We start from the raw sequence: 25,803 nt of genomic DNA, 5'->3' as shown, positions 1-25,803 counted from the left end.
TAGAAGAACCATTATATTACATATGTTTACTGTTGAGTTAAAAATAAAGCTAAATGCATAAGTTATACATGACATTATATCAGTAAACATATGTTTAAATACATTTTCAGAAAATATATTCACTACTGTCATTTAAAAATTGCCTTTATTTGATAGGTATAAGAAGGTAAGGGAAATTTTGTCAGTCTCTGCATTTGCGCAGCAGCACAATAACATGGACTTTTGCTCAAGGCAAAGAACCGAGGACGACATTTTTATGAGATTCTAATTAAAGTCTGGTAGAAAGCCTGCAAATAAGATCCATCCCCCTACAGAGACTTTAATGCACACTGACACACTGGCAACATTATTGTATGCAGGCAATACTGCAACGAGGTCATTACAGCAGCGCGCGGACACATATACGATGAAACAAAGATGACAAAATGTAAACTCCAGAGGGGTGAATTATTTATGCGAAGTGCTAGAGAAAAAATACCGTGTGAAAGTGCTCTGGGCTCTGGGCCGATTACAACGTCACAACCAGACAAGCGATATCTGTTTCGCCTGGGAATCCAAAAGACAGACAAGGTTCACTACCGCAGTGTTTTATCGGCCCTCCTGGAGTCCTGATCAAGTGCCCCCCACCCAAGGTAAGTGGTAAGCCATAAAGAGCTTTAGTCATTATCACCAAGAAATTGTGTGCGGTTTGAAACCAGCCCACCTTAGTGCCATGCAGGTTTGTGGTCGCTATGGTTGCTGTCTGTGGTGCTGAGCTGCGGGTCTCAGCAGTGAAGGCTGTTTGGGAGAAAGACCCAAGGCTCAACCAGGTCTAACTCCAAAATGTCCTCATGAGAACATAGGTACCCTCCACAAGACAATCAAAGAAAAAAAGACATAAAAATATGTAAGGCAAAGGGCGGGTATCACCTATAATATCTGGCGATTTTCCATGCTTGTGTGTTTTATCATTCAGGATACAAGCACGAGCATATGCTGTATATTGAAACGGTACTCGACCAGCTCTGATTTCTTAATTGTGATAACGAGCTACAGATTCCAGCAGTGGTATGTGGTAAATAGGTAACCACTGAACACACTTCCACTGTTATACTCCAGTACAGTGGCAGCATCACATGTACCAGAAGCAAGTGAGCTGCTGCACAACTTATGGGACCTCGAGCTCTCACAGGTGACGGGTCTGGCCTCGAGGCCGGGTGCCATGGCTGCATCATTCCACAGACGCTGAGCTGGATTGAGATCTGGCGACTGGGCAAGCTGATGCATTAAAACTGAAATGTTCTCGGGAGCAATATTGGTGTTGGTCTGGTTGCACTGAACATTATCCTGCTGAAAATAAATTAATACACAGATTGACTGCTCCCATGAATGAGCCAGTTTGCAGTTTTTACAATTTCAAGATAGATTTCAAAACATACATTTTCTTTAGACTTTAATGTTTTAGACTGTAGATTTCAGAACTTTATATTTTAATACTTAAATATATATACATATATAATATGTGTGTGTATATATTATTAATGTTTCATTTTTTAGGAAATTTCATTAAAGTTAACATTTTAAATTGTTTTCTTTTTAATACCAGCTTTTTATTGTGCCGTTTCCATGAGACGTCATTACAAGCATTACAATCATGAAAATCATCAGCAAGCAGCAGGAAAAGCCAATTACATGATCGTGAAGGAGGAAGCAGACAAATTAGGTCAAAGCGCAGAAACACAATGGGGGGTGAGAAGCCAGGAATAACAACAATGAAGCGGAGTAGTAATGGCATATTGTCAACAACAACAGTCTAGCGTTAGTGGTTCGTTTTGTTTCCACTAGTAGTGGACACAGTAGCAGTCAACAACTGCAGCAAATGCGGAGCTTTTATTTTATTTTTTACATCAAACGTAAAGTATAGGCTCTGTCACATTTACATAATATTCAAGATATAAATATATACAAATATTAAAATTTGTTTTTCACTTTAGATCGCAACGCAAATATAAATAGATTTCTACAGACTAGAGTCTATAGGTTCAGATTTTATTTTGTTGTGCTAAAGTCATGTTTGTGTCTTTAAAGACCGCAGTGTTTATCTTCGGCAATTAAAATATATAGTCTGTAACTGAAAATACATCACAAAACAAGCATCATGCATATCCGTGATAAGTTGCTTTATATTGGCGAGTGCATGCAGCTCACCGAGGAGTCAGTGCCTGGAGAGCTGAACACGTGCATCCGTGGGGAGCGTGCGTTATCACCACTGTCTCTGCTTGCACGCCGGACGAGGAAAGTAAGCCTGCAGGCGGCACGTGCGTTTTGTCAGCGGCCAACTTTGACTCACCGCGCGGACAGCGGTGATGAGTAGCCGATCTCTCCACGCGATGAATGACGACTGAATAAATAATTTCAAATACACCCTGAAATTGAACCCCCCACCCGCCGTGTGCGCGTGTGTGCACAGCAAGACTCGCGGGGAAGGCGCGCGCGTTAAAGACCATGAGTGACTCCACAGTCCTCGCGCACAGGCACATCAGGATGGTGGAAGTTAAGTTGCTCACGCGATGAATTATTTTAATGAAAGTCGGACGCAGACGAGCGCGGAGCGTTACATCTTCGCGTCTGGGACGTACAAACTTCTCGCCTTCACGATCGGAACCATAGGGGTATTGGGCTTTTGCAACAATGCTGTCGTCATTATACTTTATTATAGGTTCAAGAGACTGCGCACGCCGACTAATTTGTTGCTCGCGAACATAAGCGCGAGCGACCTGCTGGTGTCCGTCGTCGGAATCAACTTCACCTTCGTCTCGTGCGTTAAGCAGGAGTGGCTGTGGAACAGCGCAGCGTGTGTCTGGGACGGATTCAGCAACAGTTTACTTGGTCAGTCCTCCGTTTTACTGCTAGGCAATTTGTGCGGTATATGGCATCGTGGATGTGAGGCGCTTTGTGAAGTTAGAACACCACTGCCGAGAGATCGTTTGCTTTTATGTTTTCACAAACGTGCCGTGGTATGGTCGTGTATGTTTATACGCCACGTTACTTAAGTGGCTCCTCCGCAGGAGTGCAACTTGTCTCCGTTTAGCTGCGCCATGTAACTTAGTCGAAATTCAAACACTCTTCATCTGTCAGGTTCACAAGCGTTCGTGGAAGTGCGCGATACTGTTTCCTGATTCCATTAGTGGTCACGCTCAGCCGGTGTGCACCGAACCTAACGCGCGCGTCAAGCGATCCGCAACTTCCAAATGAATTAGCGAAGAACTGGCGCTTTGCAAAGATGATAGCTCACGATCGGTATTTCTGGTCCAAATTAACAGTTTAACAGATCCAAATTATTCAGAAGAACTGAAAGATATTTTGATTTGTGTTAAAGTGTCACTTAATGAAACGTTTCAGTCCCCCGCGCCATTACATCAAACGCCAGTGGTGGCATATCGCTCTGCTTTTCTGGAATGATAAATCTCCCTGTGAGACTTAGTTACATAGTAAACATCCAATTTTTATTAATCTTTTGTGATACTGTCATACAACTGATGACAGATAACTGCTAACCAGGAACTGTCAGCGAAGTTTACGGTATGTGTTTATGGAGAGGTGTGTGTTCGAGGAGTATATGCAGCAAAACAAAACAAAATCAAAATTAGATAGTGATTGAAATAAACCTACGCAGGTGCTACTATAATAACAATAATGACTTTCAGTACAGAAACACAGCATTATCCAACACAATAAACATATATCAGGAGATGTTACTAAATTGTAAAGAACATTCAAAGCTATCCTGTTGTCAGAAAAAGTAGGCGGACTTTATGAACAATCTGTGCTGCGTAGGAATGATGAAAAACTCTTAGCTGCTCAAATGAAACTTTAAACAAACATAAATGTATTAGATGTTGAAGAGTGCTAAAACAGTAACACCACTATGATAAAACAATTATACTATTACAGTAGGTAGAACATAATAGTATTATACTATTATACATATATAATATTATACTATTATATATAGTATTATACTATTATACTAATACCCATCAACATATGGAGATGCATTATTGTCATTAAATGCGATCATGCACTTTGGATGCTGGTTTAGAAGCAGAATAAAACCCATAGCAGCGTCCAGCACCATGGATGACAATGCTTTCCCTCACATCCACCAAACATTAGCTCCACACCCGTCTACCCAAAAAGGTCACAAGAGTCACTCGTGCGGAACAAACCTTGACCTAGGGTAGCCGTAATGACACCCAAGCAGTAACAGTTCAAGGGCTGAGGGGCCCGGGATGCCTCGGGAGGCAGTCAGGAGAAGCTTTCGCATTCCTCCTCCAGCCAAACATCTGGCCATACCAACAACTGTTGGCTCTGCTTCCCAGTGCAGCTGCATAGGAGACAGCCCGGAAAACCATGGTGGAAATAGCTGTAGGCAGAGAGACTGTTATCTGCTCTAAATATGGGTGTCCGTGATGTTAAAGGATGGCAGGTGCTTATTGTCTCTCCAAGCTGTGGGGCTAGTAAATATGGCATCACTCGATCCAAATTGAAACTTCTAGTCATTCTAGTCTGGAGATATTTCACTCATCTCCCAGCATGGGAGAATTACATTTTTGTTTTCTGTTTTATACATGCAGCAGTTTTCTCGCTGACATCTGCCCTGTCTTCTCTGTCATGGCTAGGTGTCGTGTCCCTCATGACGCTATCTGCACTGGCGTATGAGCGCTACATCCGAGTGGTACATGCCAAGGTTGTGGACTTTCCCTGGGCCTGGCGCGCCATCACCCACATTTGGCTCTACTCACTGGCCTGGACCGGTGCTCCTCTGCTGGGCTGGAATAGGTACACCCTGGAGGTCCACCAGCTGGGTTGTTCCCTGGACTGGGCATCCAAAGATCCCAACGATGCTTCCTTCATCCTCTTCTTCCTCCTTGGCTGCTTCTTCATTCCCATAGGGATCATGGCTTACTGCTATGGGAATATTTTATATGCAGTACACATGGTGAGATAAAAGATGTCAAAGTTTATTATAGTTTATCATAAGTTTATAAATATAAAGATTTATTGCCTGCATCTACAACCCATCCTCCACACATTTAGTCCCCAAAAAAGTTATAATAATATTCTCTTTCATCTTGCAAGTATTCTTTCTTGGGTACCAGTTACGCTACCAGCCTCCTTCATTCCTCTTAACCCATAGTTCTTTCCCTTCACGTGCCTCTCCCAGTGCTCTGTCATTTTCCCTTATGATGTCACATTTAGTCACATCGTCTTGCCGTTCTAATTCAGTTTGCTTCTGTATGAGGATCATTGCTGGAATATTGCCCTGTAGCTGGAAGCATATTGCCTGGAAGTGCCTGGTGTAAGCAATGATGATGTACACGACTAATCTGTCCTTCTTGTTAATGTAGGCCCATGCATTTGTCTGGTACTGCTTTTATCAGTTCTATCAGTTTTCATTTATGAGTGCTCAGAATAGCTCAGATAAGCATAATCAAGTACACACTGGATGGCTGAAGCACACTCTGTTTTGGCCAGCTGTTTGTAAATTATTCATGACCCACAGGAAGCAAGTCATTACTTCTGCTCAGTCTGAACCCAGTATCACCTTATGCAAAGTCAGTGGAGACCGCCTGCCAAAACACACCCACCCACACATACTCACCCACAAACATGAACTGACTTTAACTAAGCATGCAACTACATGCTTGTGCTCAGAAGACTCCTGGAACCCAGCTGGGCCCCGCTAATGCACCGCTCTAGTCACTACGTCACTTGCCCTGATTTATGGTTCCATTTCCGAGTGTCAGAGTAGCATTTTGAAAAAAGTGTGCCAACGGTCTGCTTCGGGTGCACTTTTAGAAGGTCTAGATAGTAATGGAGTACATCGTATATGCATCAGGACCAGATGGCTCTTGGTTCTGGGAGGGAGGGATGGCAAGGATATATCACCAGAAGAACTTTCTCCTGAGTGGAAAACCAAACTATGCGTATGCAACCCTTGAACTCTTCACTGAATAACCATTTTTGTAGTCTGACAGTCCTCTGTATTAATGAGTCAGTGAATGAGTCAGCCAGTGCGCTATGGCCAGTGCTTATGGGTGCAAGAGCACTATAAAGCTGTGACCTATTCTTCACAATAGTACCACAATAGTGCCCCCTGCTGGTGACCTAGTTCTTTGCCCACAAATGTCCCCATCACATGGTATGGAAGTCTCAGCTGCGCTTAGCCTGAAGCATCTAGTTTTCCACGCGCCCTTGAGCCCGTGTCTTTAGTGCTGATGTGATGCTGGCGGTAATTTATGAAACACGTACAGAAACTTTATTGAAAAAAGGGTCTCTCAGGGGAGAACTTCATAGGGGCACAATCACACAGCACGGTACAGCAGATGGAGTGGACTCGTACGTAAACGAGGCTTCAGGTGGCATTCGCAGATCTGGTTTGGCCTGGTTTCAGACTTGATCTGTGCCACTTATCAGTGTGGACTTTCCCATTAGTTTATTCTCCAGGGTGAATATAGAATTTAGAAATAAATTCAAAAACAGCTCAAATATAGATTTAGAAAACCTACAGCAGTGTTAATTAGATGTAGAAGATAATGACGCTTCATGTAATGTGGAAATTTGGAAGTGTACAGTACTATTAAAACGTTCCCTTTACTCGTGTCTCGTTACCGCTAAAGCTGCGCTCCATTGAAGACCTTCAGACGGTGCACATCGTTAAGGTCCTGCGCTACGAGAAGAAGGTGGCAGCCATGTTGTTGCTGATGATCTCCTGCTACCTGCTGTGCTGGACTCCCTACGCCGTGGTCTCCATGCTGGAGGCTTTCGGCAAGCGCAACGCGGTGTCCCCCACCGCGGCCATTATCCCTTCCTTCTTCGCCAAGTCCAGCACGGTTTACAACCCTGTTATATATGCCCTCATGAGCAGGAAGGTAAGTGGCACCTTCCAGAAACCCATGACATGGTAGGAGGGTTTAACAGTGCAGAGTTTAAACACTTTCCACTCACTTTATTAGAACTACCTACCTCGCGTCTACATTGCCGAGCCAGGTATTAGGTATACTCACTCATTTATGACTGTACAATTACAATCTGTTGGCATGCACAATTAATTAGCCAACTCCTACCCCACTCATCGCTGGTCAGTTTGTGGTCGTCCTCAGTACCTATATGAACTGACCCCTGGAATATTAGTGGCATGGTAGCGGCATAGGAGTGGTATGGGAGTTGCATGGTAGTGGGTGTTTAGCAGCATAGTTGCTGGAGTTTTTCTATCACTTTAGACAGATTACATTATACACCGTTGACAAGACTCACTGCTGGGCAGAGTGCGCGCCACCACCCAAATATATCCAGACAGAAGAAGCCTTGTGGTGAGAAGCTGAGACATGATGAAGAGTTGGAGTATGAGTAACGCAGACTGTGCAGGGCATCAAATGTGCTCTAGTATCATACCGTGGACCCACAAGCTGTTTCAAATAATGTGGACTGTGAACACATATTATTGTACTGCAAATACTACAAATCAGAACGTGAAGACTGCAGTGCCCACACCAAATCCACTCCTGGCAGGTCCAAAGAAACATCAAACAAAAATGAAAAGGTCGGTTTTTCAAGGTGTCAGGTACCCATGAAACTTACTAGGGAGCCTTCCAACACCATATCGAAAAGTGTTATTTTGTATAGTGAGTCATAAAGAGAAAGGTTATTTTGTATAGTGAGTCATAAAGAGAAAAGTGTTATTTTGTATAGTGAGTCATAAAGAGAAAAGTTATTTTGTATAGTGAGTCATAAAGAGAAAAGTGTTATTTTGTATAGTGAGTCATAAAGAGAAAAGGTTATTTTGTATAGTGAGTCATAAAGAGAAAAGTGTTATTTTGTATAGTGAGTCATAAAGAGAAAAGTGTTATTTTGTATAGTGAGTCATAAAGAGAAAAGGTTATTTTGTATAGTGAGTCATAAAGAGAAAAGTGTTATTTTGTATAGTGAGTCATAAAGAGAAAAGTGTTATTTTGTATAGAGAGTCATAAAGAGAAAAGTGTTATTTTGTATAGTGAGTCATAAAGAGAAAAGGTTATTTTGTATAGTGAGTCATAAAGAGAAAAGTGTTATTTTGTATAGTGAGTCATAAAGAGAAAAGGTTATTTTGTATAGTGAGTCATAAAGAGAAAAGTGTTATTTTGTATAGTGAGTCATAAAGAGAAAAGTGTCATTTTGTATAGTGAGTCATAAAGAGAAAAGTGTTATTTTGTATAGTGAGTCATAAAGAGAAAAGGTTATTTTGTATAGTGAGTCATAAAGAGAAAAGTGTTATTTTGTATAGTGAGTCATAAAGAGAAAAGTGTCATTTTGTATAGTGAGTCATAAAGAGAAAAGTGTTATTTTGTATAGTGAGTCATAAAGAGAAAAGGTTGTTTTGTATAGTGAGTCATAAAGAGAAAAGTGTCATTTTGTATAGTGAGTCATAAAGAGAAAAGTGTTATTTTGTATAGTGAGTCATAAAGAGAAAAGGTTATTTTGTATAGTGAGTCATAAAGAGAAAAGTGTCATTTTGTATAGTGAGTCAAAGAGAAAAGTGTCATTTTGTATAGTGAGTCATAAAGAGAAAAGGTTATTTTGTATAGTGAGTCATAAAGAGAAAAGGTTATTTTGTATAGTGAGTCATAAAGAGAAAAGTGTTATTTTGTATAGTGAGTCATAAAGAGAAAAGTGTCATTTTGTATAGTGAGTCATAAAGAGAAAAGTGTCATTTTGTATAGTGAGTCATAAAGAGAAAAGTGTTATTTTGTATAGTGAGTCATAAAGAGAAAAGTGTTATTTTGTATAGTGAGTCATAAAGAGAAAAGTGTCATTTTGTATAGTGAGTCATAAAGAGAAAAGTGTCATTTTGTATAGTGAGTCATAAAGAGAAAAGGTTATTTTGTATAGTGAGTCATAAAGAGAAAAGTGTCATTTTGTATAGTGAGTCATAAAGAGAAAAGTGTCATTTTGTATAGTGAGTCATAAAGAGAAAAGTGTTATTTTGTATAGTGAGTCATAAAGAGAAAAGGTTATTTTGTATAGTGAGTCATAAAGAGAAAAGTGTTATTTTGTATAGTGAGTCATAAAGAGAAAAGTGTCATTTTGTATAGTGAGTCATAAAGAGAAAAGTGTTATTTTGTATAGTGAGTCATAAAGAGAAAAGGTTATTTTGTATAGTGAGTCATAAAGAGAAAAGTGTCATTTTGTATAGTGAGTCATAAAGAGAAAAGTGTTATTTTGTATAGTGAGTCATAAAGAGAAAAGGTTATTTTGTATAGTGAGTCATAAAGAGAAAAGTGTCATTTTGTATAGTGAGTCAAAGAGAAAAGTGTTATTTTGTATAGTGAGTCAAAGAGAAAAGTGTTATTTTGTATAGTGAGTCATAAAGAGAAAAGGGTTATTTTGTATAGTGAGTCATAAAGAGAAAAGGTTATTTTGTATAGTGAGTCATAAAGAGAAAAGGTTATTTTGTATAGTGAGTCATAAAGAGAAAAGTGTTATTTTGTATAGTGAGTCATAAAGAGAAAAGGTTATTTTGTATAGTGAGTCATAAAGAGAAAAGTGTCATTTGGTATAGTGAGTCATAAAGAGAAAAGTGTTATTTTGTATAGTGAGTCATAAAGAGAAAAGTGTTATTTTGTATAGTGAGTCATAAAGAGAAAAGTGTCATTTTGTATAGTGAGTCATAAAGAGAAAAGTGTTATTTTGTATAGTGAGTCATAAAGAGAAAAGGTTATTTTGTATAGTGAGTCATAAAGAGAAAAGTGTCATTTTGTATAGTGAGTCATAAAGAGAAAAGTGTTATTTTGTATAGTGAGTCATAAAGAGAAAAGGTTATTTTGTATAGTGAGTCATAAAGAGAAAAGTGTTATTTTGTATAGTGAGTCATAAAGAGAAAAGTGTAATTTTGTATAGTGAGTCATAAAGAGAAAAGGTTATTTTGTATAGTGAGTCAAAGAGAAAAGTGTAATTTTGTATAGTGAGTCATAAAGAGAAAAGGTTATTTTGTATAGTGAGTCATAAAGAGAAAAATGTTATTTTGTATAGTGAGTCATAAAGAGAAAAGTGTTATTTTGTATAGTGAGTCATAAAGAGAAAAGTGTTATTTTGTGTCATCGCTTTCTTTTTTCCTTCATTGGTACCCGTGAAGATGTGCAGAGCGACCTTTAGCAGTTACCATTTCCAATATCCCCAGTTGCAAACACTAACAGAAGTGAGAAAGGAAGCAGCTTAAGAAGCCCATGCTTGATAAAACAAACCTGTCAATGGTTGGCTTCAAGAAGGAGCGCAAGATAGTGAGTCTTCTAGGAATTCAGGAATAGCTATGTGCAGCCACAGGACTCGCTCCCTGTCTCTCACTTGTTAAACAGTGAGAGGGAGAGAAATGTTCAGAATGTTCCCTTTGCTAAATCACCTCTTCTGTCTGCGTGTGTGTGTGCATTGCTTAGTTTCGACATTGCATGCTACAGCTGTTGTGCTCTCGTCTGGGCCGCCTGCAGCAGAGCATCAAGGACCGCCCTCTGACCTGCAGCAACCAGCCGATACGCCCGATTGTGATGTCTCAGAGCCGCCACGACCGGCCCAAGAAGAGAGTGACCTTCAACTCATCCTCCATCGTCTTCATCATCACCAGCAATGACACAGACGCTCTGGACGTCAGTTCTAAATGTGGCGGCGCTCCAGAGGTCAATGTCATCCAAGTGCGACCCCTCTGACAGTGGCACGGTAGTGACATGATCGTGACACCCTAGGGTTTCCCCTTTCATGCTGAAGAAACACATTCGCTGATGTTCTTCTCTGCTGTGGATATCTTATTGTGATGCTAAACACATAATTTGAACTAAATGGTCCTGAACTACTGCAAAAGTCCATTGGTCAACCCCATTGCTTTCGTTACTGATTTTTACAAAGTGTGGAAACTACGTTACTTATTAATGTAAATAATATAAATGTTATATGGTCCTTTTTTATTTATTTGTAAAACTAGTCCTAAATTTATTAATTTGTTAAGTAAAATAAAGCTAAAATGTTTATACATTAAAGCCCTTCCCTTATATATGACGTGCAGAGCTTCAGAAGAGTCAGCTGACAAATGTCAAGTGTTACAAGCTGTTTATGTTGTAGCCTATAAAACAATACTTTTAGGAAAATATTTGTTTATCTTTATGGACAGGCACAAATAATCTGACACACACTTTCACACTTCTCATATTGGTTAATAATATTAAATTACCTCAGTTTCTGATCTTAAATCAGTGTGCAATTCACAGCTATGACTGTCCCTCCATCTACTACAGTTCATAAGCTGCAGCACTGGCCTAAAGAACGTAACTTAGAACTGTTCAAACACGTAACAGGACAGTTAGCTTCTAGCATTCCTTGTCCAGTGTTCCCCACAGATGCTGGCTCACAAACACGAAAGGGGTCAGTGGCTCCTTCACTATCTGTCTGTGAAATGGTCAGAAGGGCTTTCTAAACAGAAAATGCACATTTGTACTGGAAGGCAATCTTCATGAACAGAACCAATAAAAAGACCTTTAATTCAGATACACAAGATTTTGTCCAGTTCCATTTAACTGGACCTCTCTCATCGCCAAGTTCAAGCTGTGCGCAGTCACCGTGAGATGACTTACTTGGCTTTATTAACAGCAGAAAGAGGCAAACCCAGAGGTAAACAAGCTCAAGATTAAGAAGAAGCAAGACCAGCTTCACTGTTTCCAACGGCCCACGCAGCCCCGTTTTGTGCGGTGCTGAACATAGCAGGGTGCTTTAGCACTGCCGCCGCGGAAAGCACACGCACAGAGTGTGCTGGGGCCATCGGCCCATGCAGGTGTGTTATTTAAAACATTGGGGTAATGGGAGCTGCCTGACTCCAACTCAGAAGGATGGTCCAACACTGTCTCACTTGATATAAGAAGCAGGATGGGAAACCAGGGACACACAGGCACATGGATGGAAAACAGCAGAGACCGGTGAGCTGTAACGTTGATGAAGGATGTTTCAACTGCAAAATGTACTTACTCAAATACGATTTTATTCTGAAAAGGTTCAACACAAACATGAGGAAAGATTCTGTTTCACAATGACAAAACCTTAAATGTTATACAGGATACAAACTGAGCCACTCCTAGGCTAAATGATAATGAGCTAAACAACTTGTAATGAATGGCCATTGTAATGAACTAGAGTAATATCTGTCGCATTACTGCCAATACCTAATTATATTGCTTGGATTTACAGCTGCAAAGGACTGTTCTATAAAGCCACAGTCCAGACCAGCCTTCCGGCCACTGTTTAATCAAAACCTTAATAAACAACGTCATTTCCCTGAATACAATTACACCCACTGACCTCATTTTCTGCCCAAATTGATTAGCTGTAATTCACGTTCATGGAGCATTATTAATGTCTCCAAATTTTAGACTGAAGATAGAATGAAAAAGACGGAGCTCCCACTGGGATCAAAGAGAGCTTTAGTATCACCCGATGATGGGCACTTCCTGGACACTTAGTTTTGGAAGAACTTGAGGGCAAGGCCCCGATTCCAGAGCTGCTCCACCGCAACGCTGGGCTTTTTGGGACCGATTTTGAGAAGCAGACATACCCCTCCTATTACTGAAACTGTCCCAAAGATCCACAGCCCCTGAGTGATCACCTGTAGAGCACAGGAGACACTTTTAATGCCACACTGGATTAGCCCACAGTTGCAGTACATAAGGAAAACATGTATAATGTGGCTTTTGGAAGGAATCTGATTTTTCTGAGGAATACCTATTCCAGCTAAGGACCACCTGGCAAATAATGTTTTTTTAAAAAAAAGGATATTTTGATGTTTGTTGCTGCAGCAGCCTCCAGCTGGGTTACATCCCATGGTCAACAAAACAGTGCAATGGCACGAGCAGATCTGGGATACGACACTGGATGTCAGCTGTGTCATTCAACGCAGATGTTGTCAGCCCATCTGAGTAAAATGGCACAATGACCTTTTCTGCCACAAACTAAAGTGGTTGGTGAGCTGTCTCCGTCTCCCACAGGCTTAGTGGCTGCCTTTCCCCTTAGTGAAGAACCTGTCAGCTTCCAGGCAGCTTGTGTTCAGAAAGGGCTTTAGGGGACTCCACAGCAGTAAATTAAAATGAGGTTTTGTGAAAGCAACCAGGACAATCAATGGCAAAGCCTTTGCCTGTTTGTGCACGCGCACACACACACGCGCGCGCACACACACACACACAAACGCGCGCGCACACACACACAAACGCGCGCACACACACACACAAACGCGCGCACACACACACACAAACGCGCGCACACACACACACAAACGCGCGCACACACACTTATTAATATTTTTGAGATCACCTTGTTCTGCCATTTCCAGTGGATCACAGCTTCATGATAGCGTGTTCTGGTGAAGGTGACCTGAGGGAAAAATTAAAAAAGAATGACGAATGAGAGACACTGAACCCTTCCAGTGAAGAACACATGTGAGAGGAAAAAGACCCAGAGCCTGGCTTACCATGGTATACAACGGGATGATTGTCCTTGGCATGATAAAGTGGAGTGCGTTGTCCAAATATTTGCGGAATAGGAAATACCTGGAATTCACGTGTGATCTCATCTAAGACACATGAAAACAAAGACAAACAATTTCCATGACAAAGCACTCACCTACACATGCTAATATTCAATAGCTAATAATAATAATTATAATTCAGCCCCAAGTCCATGAATTGTATTAGCACTTCTGGGAGTGCTGTTCAAACAACTCACATTTGTCTAACAGGATGGTCTAGATGCAAATATATAATAATTATAGAAGAGACATGAATTGTTTCAAAAGCCCAGTCAACTTGAAATCCTCTCCACAGCACTTGCATTAAGTTCTCTTCTCCATGTGCTTAACAGTGCAATGTAGAGACAGGTACTGTGATGCTGCTTTACCATGCAGATGCGTCAAACCCAGGTAATTCACTCTTAAGAGGAGAGCTTACTGTCCAGTGCAACGGACCAAGTTGTGTCAGTAAGTGGCTACTGTAAAATGAAACCTGTCCTTACAGTATATACCACGGACACAAGACTCCCTTTGCACATTGTATTGGTAAGTAAAGAAACTATATTACCTCAATATAGTTGTACATAGCCAAGTCCGCGATGGCATGATCATCTGGAACACGGACTCTTGAGTATTCTGGGAGCACGGCAGCTGCAGAAAACCCCACACAAGTAAGAAAAGTGATTTATGAATTCCTCCGACAAACAGCACTGTTCAGCTACGACACAAGACTTTGCTAAAGAATCTGCTCTTACAGGAAATGCCTCCAATGATCAAAATCACAAGTTAAATAATATCTAAACAAGTCAAAGTCTGCTTAATGTGAATAGAATATTCAAGTCTGGACAAAAGATTTTACACAAAGTACAGCTTTACACATTTACTACTTTACTCCATTGGGAGTAGATTACCTGAGGGTGCTTGTGTAGTGCTTATTAAAACAGACTTACCAAAGTCTTCATTTAACTCGTCCATTATCTCATTAAAAACCAGGCAGTCTTCAAAGCCCTGAGGATGGTAACATTGTAGATTATGGGTCTGGGTTAGAGATGGCTGGCTCCTCCCAGGCCCGTCTCGCCCACGCCACGATCTACTCACCGCATTCATACCCTGGCCGTAGAACGGCACCACAGCGTGGGCTGCGTCACCTAAGAGCAAGCACTTGTCCAGCAGGTGGTACGGGGAGCACTTCACCGACACCATGGCCTGAGCAGGCAGGCGGAAGAAGTCCCTCCTCAGAGCATCACTGGACAAGAGCGTGCCATGGTCAGGACCAGAGGATGCAAACCTTCTTCCTCATGTCTCAGGCTTTCTACTTTCCAGGTGAATTCACTTTAATAAGCATGTAACGCAAAAAATAAATTATGCCAAGCTACCACTTCTTTGATTTTTCTCAAGGACATCATCTGTTTCTGATAGTATTCTAGATGAAAGGCAAGGACACCAAGTCTTGTAAACGGTGTATAATATTTATTCGAAAATTGAGTCTTATTAATGGAAATTGAGTCTTATTAGACTCGGAATTTAAAATGTACCTTTAATATAGATAATAACGCTCACATTCGAAGCCTCAGCCCACACGTTTTGATGCATTCTGCTCCGAACAACGAGTCAATAACTCACAGCCTAAAATAAGCCGCTGATGTGCAAGCACAAACATTCCCCATAGCTGTGGCTGTTCCAATACCACCATGCCTTACACCAACACCAAAAAAGACGTGTTGCCACAATTTGCAGAACCATGTTTTGTTACTGAAAACTAACGCAAACAGTAGTGTAATGTAATGTCCAAGGCCAGTTAAAACAAGAATGGCTGTCAGTGATGCACGGAAAGCGACAACGAGGCCAATTAAAATTTTGTGTTGTGCCAAAAAAAATTGAACAACCCTCTCTGGTGTTTTACAGGCCATCAAACACTGCGTAGTACATTCAGCTGTTTTCAGAGGCAAATAGTTTCATATCCGCGTGCATTTAAATTAGTTGCACAGCTCAGTGGTTTCTTCAATCTCTACCTCTCACCTGTAGCATCTGGTGCTCTTTACAGTGAAAAACTCATAACTGAGGTCAGTGTATTTCCTAGCCTGCAATTTCACACTTCACTGCCAAGGAGTTCTGAGTACCTCCTGGGACACAGCGACACAAGACGGCGCGGTGGGTAGGAGGCGGAGACGGGACATTCCTTACACTCCTATCAGAGGGATGGAATCGGAAAAGTACTTCTGAAAGAAGTTGATCAGTTCTTCTCCCGTGGTGATCTTCTCGTAATTCTCGAAGGGCATGAAGAGTGTGCAGGTGAACGTCTTGTCCTTTAAAACGCACAATAAGCACATTTTAAAACGGTAACCCTTATCCTGTACCTGCATTTAAAAGCACTGCACACAAGAGTACATTACCAGTCACACTGTGATTACAAGTTATTTTCCCTTTGACTCCATTTCTATTTTAGTCTTTCTGTGCCACTCACTCACTCTCTTTTTCACTCTTTTTCTTTCTCTCTGTCTCACTCTCTCGCGCCCTCTCTCATTAGAAAACTTGTAGGTGTACAGTTAGAGACTACAGCCTAGCTGTTGCCAATCAGATACTGTGTTTATCAAATGGTCAGTTTTTGACCACAGAACAAAATGAGATTTTTAAGAGATTTACACTTACCATGTTGGGCAGAGCAATCATCATGAAAGTGTTTCTGGGCCAGATGTGGAGAAAATTGGGCTTCATTGCAAACTGATCATAGACACAGACACAACTATGACCACATATACACACACACAGGTGAGACTCGTGCACATCACTCACCAGCTTAGCTTTGCTACACTCCAATGAACACAAAGAACAAATACATCATATATGCTTTTATTAAGTGACAGACACAGACAGACTGGGAGACGAAGAGGCATGGGCAGGCGGCACTTACGTCCCCGTTCCTGGGAGGCATGGTGAGCTCCAGGTAGCCATGGGGGATGTAGGTCTGGCTGTAATTATAGCGACTCCGACGCAAAAACTGCTTCCGGGTGGCAGAGAAGGCCCCGTCGCAGCCCACGATGAGATCAGCCTGGACGTCCCTCTCAGTCCCATCAGGCCTACAAACCAACACGGAGAACATCTACAAGAACGTCTACAAGATGGAAAAACACTAACAGCATTTACTAAGGAGCTGTTTGGTTGTCTATGCTCATATACTACGAGCACATAGAGACCATTTCTACGCGAGAGGAACATCAGTGAGATATGTTGCAAAACCTGACTGCAGTATCATAGTACTACAACATTACAAGAATAAAACTGGAGAAATAATCATGTAAACAGGTCAAAAAAAAAAAAAAAAAGCTGAGACTATTTACCCGAGAAAGGTCATGGTCCCCGTTTCTGGGCTCCAGTCGAGCAGTTTGTGACTGAAGTTCAGCTCTGTGTTTGGATAGGCTTCAGCCACTGTGGGGGGTGACACACAGCTGCCACTGAAAACCACTCAACACAGCTCTGACAGAACAACTTCCAGTCTCAAATTCACAGGAAAAGCGCTCTCACTCAATCATATGTGCAGGTTCAGGACACAAAAAATGTTTACAGACACTTAGTAGTAATGTATGTAGTAATTTCCTTCCCCCGTATGTTTTTTGGGAAGAGAGTATTTCCAAATAGGTATATTTCAGATCATTTCATGGTTATTAGCACTGTATGAGGATAATAAATAGGTTTGACTGATGAATATATTTGACTACCTGTAAGTAGCTCCTTATTGAGGTTGGCTCTGCCCACAGAGAGGATGTACTGAAAGGAAAAGATTTGATTTTCCTCAACAGTCAATTTTGATCAATTTAACACAGAGAACCCACATCTCCTTTCCAGAAATCAACATCACTGATATGTATGAAGGGCCATCATATTGATGTGGAACTACCTCTCCCTGTGTTAACAACAATCCAAAGTGAAACAGGTCTCCACTCGGATTATCCTGTTATACACCTGTTCTTTTACATAGGGTGAACTTTAATGCAGTGACTAAGCACCTGCATTTAAAAACACTACAAAAAAGCCCATTTCCAGTCACACTGTGATTACAGATTGTTTTAGCCTTTCTGTGGAAGTCTGTCAGTCTCTCTGTCATTTTCTTCCACTCTAGCGCTGTTACAATCCCTCTCAGTAAGACAATTAACAAGAAGCCCTAATAAGCTGATGATTTAAATGCAACTTCATGTCTTGGAGAAGGTCCAGGGTCCAGAGAAGTCCCAAATGCTGCTTGCTTCTGTAATTATACTCACCACTAGCCAATTAACCACAAATGAGCCTGCTCATCACTAGACACAAACCGAAACGTGTGACGTACACAGCTGTTTTGTGTGTGGATTCAGGGATGTCCTCAGGTACAAAGTGGGCCTGCTTTTAAACTGTCAATATAAATTACAAATGTATACATAACATAACTCAGTATATACCTAACTATACAGTATATACATAACTCATGTCTCCAGCTTCAGTGAAAGCACACAGGGCAATCAATCACATGATTTTCTGGTCGGTTATTAAATTAGTAATAATATTCCTGATAAAGTTAAAAGCCATGCAAGAAGAGTTCAAAGTCATAATAGCTAATGTACCTAATCTGCGCTCACTCTGACAATGATTAACAATGGGTATGATGAAATCACGGCAGTTGCATTGACTCAGAGGGAAGAGCTGAGGTCACGATTTGCTGTCACATATGTGCACTTAGTGGGGTATGTGCACGTGTGCATTTCATCATAGAACCTTTATGTCATTCTGTAGAAATGGGTATATAAGAATATATTACAACAATCCAAACGCATGACAGGAAGAAAGTCCATTCATTTAGTCAACATATCACTTCTTAATGAAGTTATATATTATATTATATTTATTTATTTATTTAGATCCATACTACATATCAATGTGAAATAATAAATGACTTCATGCTAGACAGATAGCATGATGACCTAATGACACAACATGAGCTCATTATATCGTAATGTTACCAGCCAGACTGCTCTGATGTCCATCTGAGCCGCATGGAAGTCAGATTAAAGTGGATTCGTTTACTTTATTTATGTATTAGTCCATATTTAGACTTGCACAGAAAAGTACAGAGAGAGAGAGAGAGAGAGAGAGAGAGAGAGAGAGAGAGAGAGAGGGAGGAGAGAGAGAGAGAGGAGAGAGAGAGAGAGTTACCTGGCCCTTCTTCCCATAAGGTATGGGGGAACATTTCCCACTCGTACTGTGGATCATACGACCATGCATTGGGATGCCCTGGGAGACAATCTATAATTCATAGACCAGAACAGTAAGTCGTTGTATTAAACACTAATGCAAATAATTAAAATGATCCAAACTCAATAGTGAATCTGTATGATTGATTAGAAATAACAAAACAGGGTGTGCCTCAGTGCCTTCAATGTCCTGTGTTACCTTTCAGTCAATGCCTCTCATACTACTAAATAGACTTCATTAAAAAAAAAAAAAATTTCCATTGGCTAATTGTGCTCACATGAACTGACAAACCACATTCAAGGGCAACTGCTTCTAATGTTTCCACAATAAGCATAGCTAAGATGAGAGCTCTAATAGGAATTGCAAAATAAAAAATTATTGTAGTAAAATTAACCAATAAATTATGATATCCTGTCCGAAGAAAGTAACATGGGGGAAAATGAATATTTCATAATTTTGACATCATTTGGGAGCATTTCATTAACCTGAGCTTATGAAGGCTGGGTTTGGGCATTCCAACTTTTCAGACCTAAAGTCCCATACATACCTTCTCTTCTATGCCAATGTGGCTCAAAGCTTGGCGCCCCCTGTAGGAGAGGGCTAGATTAATGCTCCTGCCCTGCACTGTCTTGGCATAACGAATATCTGACAAGACAAAAAGGTTAAACATAGTTGTAGTCTATCACCTGGAAATGTACAAGGCGTTCAACTTTACCATGCCTGACGATGAAGTGAGATGTCTTTACCTTCTCGGGATTCAAAAAGCACAACCTCAAATCCTCTCTTTGCAAAGAAGGACGCATTTAACGCACCAACCTAAACGGATTCCAGTGGAAGGCAAGAGAGAGAAAAGTGTTTTTAATACTGGAAAAGAACTTTAATATCATTCCATATTTTAATACAAACATATAAATAAACTTCTATCTAGCACAAACCTTTACCAATATAATATGATTCCGACATCAATAATTTGTAGTTTTATCATCATTTTATAGATTATTAATTATATAGCCCATTGTCTTTCATTCAGCAGACTCAAAGTAATATTAAAAGTACTATAAATTTGTTTTAGGCAAGGATATTATATCCACATGAGTGTGATCATCTGAAGACCAAAGTGTTTCTGCACAGCACTCAACCGCCTTATAAATCATCCAATTCAGCCAATTTCCAAATGATAGTTGGATATTTTGTGCAGCTATAATTTATTTCAAAAGATTCAACTTCAAAATGTATCAATTAAAGAAGTTTTCTGAAATAAAATATTCTGTGACGAATAACTGACTGAAAAATGTTGTTTACATGAGTATTCATTGTATTGTTCTATGGAGTGGCTAGACAGGACCGTCACTCAAAAAGGGGACAGCCCGAGAGGGTAACGAACACTTTGAAAGGGCTCCAGAATGCAGTAGTCGAGAAGGTTCACCAGTCAACACTCAGCAGGACAAAGCAACACAGGAATGATTGAGCAATTAAAAACTGAAATGTTCTACAATGACCAAGTCAATCAATAATCAACATTCATTAACAATATCATTTAGCCAAGCCAGAAGGCCAAATGGCAGGATTGTTTTTGTAGTACACTTCACAGACAAGGCGAGTCAAAGTGCTTTACAAATAAAGGAACAATACAAAAGACATGGATGAAGATGAAAAAGACAAACAAGCAAAACCATTCCCAGTGCGCAAAACTGGTAGAAACGTCCCTGACAGACAGGGTTGAAGCAGCAGTTTTCCCCGTTATTAATTTTTTTAAAGATTTGTTGACAGATTTCAATTTTACTTTAAGATCATATTAGTCTTGAATTAAACATACTGTCTGGAACAATCTGTCTAAGAGTTATTTTTTAACACTGATGAATCTGATTACTTTCATAAATTTTAAAATACTTTTGTAAGACAAAAGTGGGTTGACTATGATTTCAATTATTCTCCATGCCGTCAGGTTAATCAGCCAATGGTAGTGTCAGATATTAGACCACATTATCTTACCAAACCGCCTCCGACTATAGCAACCTTTTTCTTGTGGGTTGATTTGTTCTTAGTGTGGTGATGCATGCCTGGGAATTCCTCTGAAATTAGCACTGTATATAAATGGATTTCAACAACCTGCAAGAGCAAATGAACTTTTGTAACATCTGTAAACAATCACGAATACAAATACCCTAAACACTGTCACCTTTATCTGTTCCTGTGGATAAACTAAGCAACATACAGTACTCAAAACAGAGGAATGTCACAACACAAGTGCAAAGCCCACAACCACAGCATGTGGGAATCAAAGATTAAGATGCTTGTTTGACATTTTTAAACATAGATTATGTCTAAATTTAGACATTCATGTCTTTTTTAACATGACACTCGTGTCATTTAAACATAAGCCATTTTTATATCAACTCTATTTTAATCAAAGCAAAATACTTTATAATTAGACCAAATCTCTGGGATCTTTTAAAATGAATGCTCAGTTTATCACAGTAACATATTAGAATCTGTAATGCAAAGTTTGCACAGTTCTGCACAACCCAAATCTGAATCACAATTCAAGTTATATAGGAGACGTTATAACTTAACACATATGCTTCATTATATCTTTTAATACCCCAAGTGGTCATGTTCAAAGCTGCATAAATGTAACAAGCCCTCAACAATTACCCAAATCCCCTAATGCAGCATGTTTAAACTACTGACTAGTATTTCACCAGATCCCTTTTTGAAAAACTCTACATTGCATTTGACTTCCCAGCCTTTTCCAGAGTTTTTAAAAGCGCAAACCTTTCATTATTTCTGTCAAAACTGGTAATAACACGGCATCCAGCACAGACCAACTCACCCCGTACACAACCACCACGAAGGAGAGTCTGTGGCCAGTCAAGAGACCAGGAGGACAGTCAGGTTGCGGGGATGGCTGACCTTTGAGCGGTGGAGCTGTGGGGTGTCACCTGTGGAGTCAAGCTGTGAAGCACAGTGAGGACTACCGAGAGCTTGTGTGCGTCTCCACCAACCTTTAGCTCTTATTTAATGGTTTAAAGTAATTTTCATTGTTAAATTCTTGATCTGTATAGTAGCTGTGAATTTAATTTAAATCTTGTCTTCTAATTTTGCTAGATTAGTATGTTTATAACATGTTTTACCATCCAGGTGATGTGTGTGTGTGTGTGTGTGTGTGTGTGTGTGTGTGTGTGTGTGCTTTACTTAACTATCCCGTTTTGTTTTGGGGTTGTTTTTTTTTGTCATTTAAAAAAATAAAGTAAATTGTGGTTTGTGGCCTTTACTGAGAACTGCACCAGAGGTAAAATGTGTTGGTAGCAAGGTCATAGGTAGCTTTCCCTCGTATCTCAAGTTGATTAAACCTACTACTGAATTATCTTTAAAGACGCATGCTGTAACAATGCAAGTTTTTTGTGAGCTGATCAATTTGCACAAAACATGGAGCTGGAAAGAGGATGTAGAAGAGATGAAAAGAGGTAGAATAAATAATCCTCGTTAAAATAACTATCAAAACTACTGTAATATTTTGATTGATTTATTGTAAGATGCAATGTATATTTTCAGCGGTTTTACTGAAGCCATTTATAGAAAATGATTCAATGATGTGAAAAATACTCTCCTAATGGTATTTTCAGTACAACTTGTGTTGGCTCAACAATATGCTTATATTTATTGCATAGCCTCACAAGGCTTAGCCTGTCAAATACGCCTTGATTTTTATATGGGCAAACATGGTTTTGCATATAGACAAACATTGCTTAACATATGGGCAAACTAGCATGACATTATCCTAAATCATACTAGTTTACTAGTTTAGAAGGACACACAGTTATAAGGAGGAGCTTGCATGAGCTATATTATTCACAGATACCAGCAAGTCTTTCAGGTTTTAGACAGATGTGTGAATAAAAATAAAAAAATAAACCTTTAACCGTTAACAGTATTATTTTTTAACCACGCAGCCTGTTCCTTTAAAACGGACCACTACTAGGTCAAAGTCTTACTTGGCTACACTAATATGCTGCATGTGCAAAATCTGCATTCTATAAGACAACAAGCCGTCTATTTACTCATTTAAATACAGAAGCTCTCAAGGTTATTGATGGAGATTCCAGTGTTTACAGTTGATGCGTTTACTAATCTACCATTCAAAGGCAATCCTGCAGCAGTTTGTCTTCTGGAGAACGTAAGTGATGTTTCTTAACACAGTGAGTATGCTTCATTAATGTTTGTCTTACAGGATATATAAAAACAAAAGAACTTTGTAACAAACTAGGAACTGCAAGATGAGCTTTATCAGAAAATTGCTGCCGAGATGAATTTATCCGAGACCGCATTCGTCACCAAGCTAAAACCAACAGATGACTTCTGTTCAGGTACCGAACTGCACAAGACTGATTTGCACAGACCTCTGCAATAAATAGCCTCTATAGTATGTACATTTATTGCCTTAACAGTGGCTTCCATTACTCCAAATCAGCGAATCTCGAGGCCATTAAGAAAAGAAAAGGAAACTATGCTAACATGAGCTCTTTTTAAAAGGCGCGAGACTGGGTTTGCGCTGGTTCACCCCTACAAACGAGATTGCGCTCTGTGGCCACGCGACGCTGGCCGCAGCAGCCGTTCTCTTTTACCAGAAAGGTAATGCGGTACACACCACCACAGACATGCTTTCACCACAGTCCGCCGTGATGAACGTCACAGCAAAAAAATGGCATAAATCTCTACAGAGAATACCAACCCTGTCGTGGCGTTTGAGACTCTGAGCGGAGAGTTGCGGGTCCGACGGCGTGGCGAGTCTTTAGTGATGGACTTTCCCCTCAACAGACCACAGGTTCAGGTAGGCTGCCCGACTCTCACACATTTCCTTCTGAAAAACCAGTCCTCATCTGTACCGTGGAAGGGATACAGATTATTACAGCTCAACACGTCTCTCATTTTATTGGCAGGACTGCAATGAATTCAAAGACCTCATTAAGGTGCGTTTACTAATTCATCACGTGTCAAAGAGACCACGGCCCTTTTTCCACACCATTTTTTTTTTCCATTTCCCTTTATATATAAAATCAAAGGAAATAAAATTACCTGCAAAAAATGGTAATCTGAGGCGAGTCTATTTTAGCGTCATAGCCCAACCGAATGCGCGTGTCACGGTACAGGCAGCTGTGGGGGCCGCGCCCGTGCAGGAGGTGTGCTACTGTAAGACTACGAAGAAGCTCTTGCTGTGTCTGGCGGACACGTGTGACAGGTACCTGTGCAGGTTCACGTACTGTCAAATACAACTGAGGGAATATGCCTTCGGAAATGCCATATGCAGAGTAGGGCGCACTGGTCGATTGTTTTATTAATTGACTACTCTGCTGATCACTCTGTCGATTAATCGGGCAAGTGGACATGAAATACTTTTGCATTATTAAACAGCAATAGTAATATGTACAAAAGAGAATACACGTTTAAATAAAACATTTTCGAAAAGGCAAACTATAAGTAAAAAAAAATTAATTTCAAATTATTTTTAAAAACGGTATCCATTATATTTTCAACGTGATCAATTGTGTATGAAAGTGTGGAACATTCGTTTGTGAACGGAGTCGTTAAACGTTATTTTGAATTAGCGATTGTGTATACTGCATGTTAGATTCATCATGATGTCCACTTTGTTTTGAATAATGTACGAGAGGTGCTATTCTATTTTCAGACGTGCAGGAGTCTTACCAAAAAAAAGTATACAAACATCTAACCAAAAGGTTGTTGTTTGCAGGGCAGCACTTGCGTCTTTGAACCCCGTGGCTGAGACCCTGCTGAGAAGCGATCACAGTGGAAAAGTTAAAAGCATCGTCGTCACGATCAGAGGGGCCGCCGCCTCACCGCCGGGATACGATTTCTTCTCCCGCAACTTTGCCCCCTGGCACGGAATCCCAGAAGACCCGGTGACGGGTAAACTCGACCGGGGTGGGATCTAGCAAGCAGGGAAACCCACGTACAAATGCAGAGCACAGACCCTCGGGTTCAGTGCAACTGCTGTGGATTGCTATAGACGTAAATATACCCCTGCCTCTTTTTTAATTTGACGATAAAGAATGGATCTTCTTTCTCAAAGGCTCTGCGCATACAGTCCTTGCTGCCTACTGGGCTGAGAAACTAGGCAAGAAGAAAATGTTGGGTAGGTATCGAGGTCTGATCAATTTTTAGTTTTTAACCAAAAAGGGGAAAAAGGCACAGAAGTGAAGCAGCAGTGGATTATTTTCAATGTCAAAACATAATTGTAGTCTGAATTAGAAATTACCACTACACAGTTTGAGAGCTGTAGATCTTGTGAAATCAACTCATGACACAATGATCAAAGTTAACGTACAACACTCATCCATGTTCGCATTCCCAGCATACCAGTGCTCCAGACGCGGCGGAGAACTAGAGCTGGAACTGAGGGACAACAGAGTGGACATCGCTGGGCGAGCAGTGGTCATACTTCAGGGAACCCTCAAACTCTAGAGAACATGCTCTAGGTTTCAAGATGGCTTTCCATGACGGTCATATTAGCCAGGAACCAATTCTGGGCATCCACAGCTAGATTGGTCGTTCATCTAGGAGTGTTCCGGTTATGCAAATCAGTCGTTTCTTAAAGAACTTAGAAGCAGAAGTGTATGCTAACCATAGACTGCATGTACAGGCTACAGTGCCAAGTAATCATAGAAACTTTTGCTTCCTGCTTGCTGTGAGAAGACTTTTTTTTTTTTTGGCTTTTTTTTTTAGTGCAGTTTCTAAACAGCTTCTTCCATGCTAAGAAGTTGACTAGTAATTGCGTAAGAAAGCTTTATTACAAAATAGAAAAAAAAAACTCACATTAAAAATCTACAAATAAATGTACAAAATCTGTTAATAAAAGTTCTTAAAAGGTTAATCTCACAAATGAGGTAGGAATTACATACAGCAAAATCAGTCAGCCCTTGGCACAGCTCAACTCTGAGGTATTAATAACAGTGTATGATCAACTTATTAATGGTGACTTGGCTTTCTTTCCCTTTCACTGGTGAGGAAAC

General features: G+C 40.4%; 3 protein-coding genes across 7 annotated transcripts; 2 read left to right on the top strand and 1 right to left on the bottom strand.

The window, feature by feature from the left end:
* The first annotated feature begins 1,605 nt into the window (after positions 1 to 1,605).
* On the top strand, positions 1,606 to 11,457 carry opn3 (opsin 3). Its single transcript, XM_027014150.3, has 4 exons — positions 1,606 to 2,868; positions 4,662 to 4,981; positions 6,663 to 6,914; positions 10,452 to 11,457. The coding sequence occupies exons 1-4, from the start codon at positions 2,550 to 2,552 to the stop codon at positions 10,716 to 10,718; spliced, it is 1,158 nt and encodes a 385-aa protein (XP_026869951.2). The 5' UTR covers positions 1,606 to 2,549; the 3' UTR covers positions 10,719 to 11,457.
* kmo (kynurenine 3-monooxygenase) lies at positions 4,819 to 23,557 on the bottom strand. Of its 5 annotated transcripts, none has more exons than XM_081724579.1 (17): positions 23,505 to 23,548; positions 21,548 to 21,727; positions 20,765 to 20,881; positions 19,519 to 19,588; positions 19,320 to 19,417; positions 18,734 to 18,823; positions 17,269 to 17,317; positions 16,891 to 16,978; positions 16,464 to 16,629; positions 16,202 to 16,273; positions 15,737 to 15,858; positions 14,651 to 14,798; positions 14,503 to 14,560; positions 14,121 to 14,203; positions 13,517 to 13,618; positions 13,360 to 13,419; positions 4,819 to 4,950 (listed from the first exon to the last, which is right to left on the bottom strand). In XM_081724579.1, the coding sequence occupies exons 3-17, from the start codon at positions 20,828 to 20,830 to the stop codon at positions 4,945 to 4,947; spliced, it is 1,278 nt and encodes a 425-aa protein (XP_081580705.1). In that variant the 5' UTR covers positions 20,831 to 20,881; positions 21,548 to 21,727; positions 23,505 to 23,548; the 3' UTR covers positions 4,819 to 4,944. The 5 variants fall into 5 exon arrangements, with proteins under 5 accessions (XP_081580705.1, XP_081580704.1, XP_081580702.1 ...); XM_081724578.1 differs by lacking the exon at positions 4,819 to 4,950 and adding an exon at positions 11,998 to 12,658 and having other exon boundaries at positions 15,770 to 15,858; XM_081724576.1 differs by lacking the exon at positions 4,819 to 4,950 and adding an exon at positions 11,999 to 12,658 and having other exon boundaries at positions 21,548 to 21,714; positions 23,505 to 23,557.
* pbld (phenazine biosynthesis like protein domain containing) lies at positions 22,333 to 25,277 on the top strand. Its single transcript, XM_027014148.3, has 9 exons — positions 22,333 to 22,949; positions 23,040 to 23,139; positions 23,306 to 23,404; positions 23,494 to 23,603; positions 23,713 to 23,742; positions 23,923 to 24,011; positions 24,525 to 24,700; positions 24,864 to 24,926; positions 25,146 to 25,277. Exons 1-9 carry the CDS (start codon positions 22,866 to 22,868, stop codon positions 25,253 to 25,255), a joined length of 861 nt encoding a protein of 286 aa, XP_026869949.1. The 5' UTR covers positions 22,333 to 22,865; the 3' UTR covers positions 25,256 to 25,277.
* The last annotated feature ends 526 nt before the right edge of the window (positions 25,278 to 25,803 follow it).

Source organism: Electrophorus electricus, chromosome 12 (assembly GCF_041902795.1).
Source record: "Electrophorus electricus isolate QZ-2024a chromosome 12, ASM4190279v1, whole genome shotgun sequence".
NCBI lineage: Eukaryota > Metazoa > Chordata > Actinopteri > Gymnotiformes > Gymnotidae > Electrophorus > Electrophorus electricus.
Note: the sequence above shows the minus strand (reverse complement) of the source record. Positions and strands in the feature narration are given on the sequence as shown.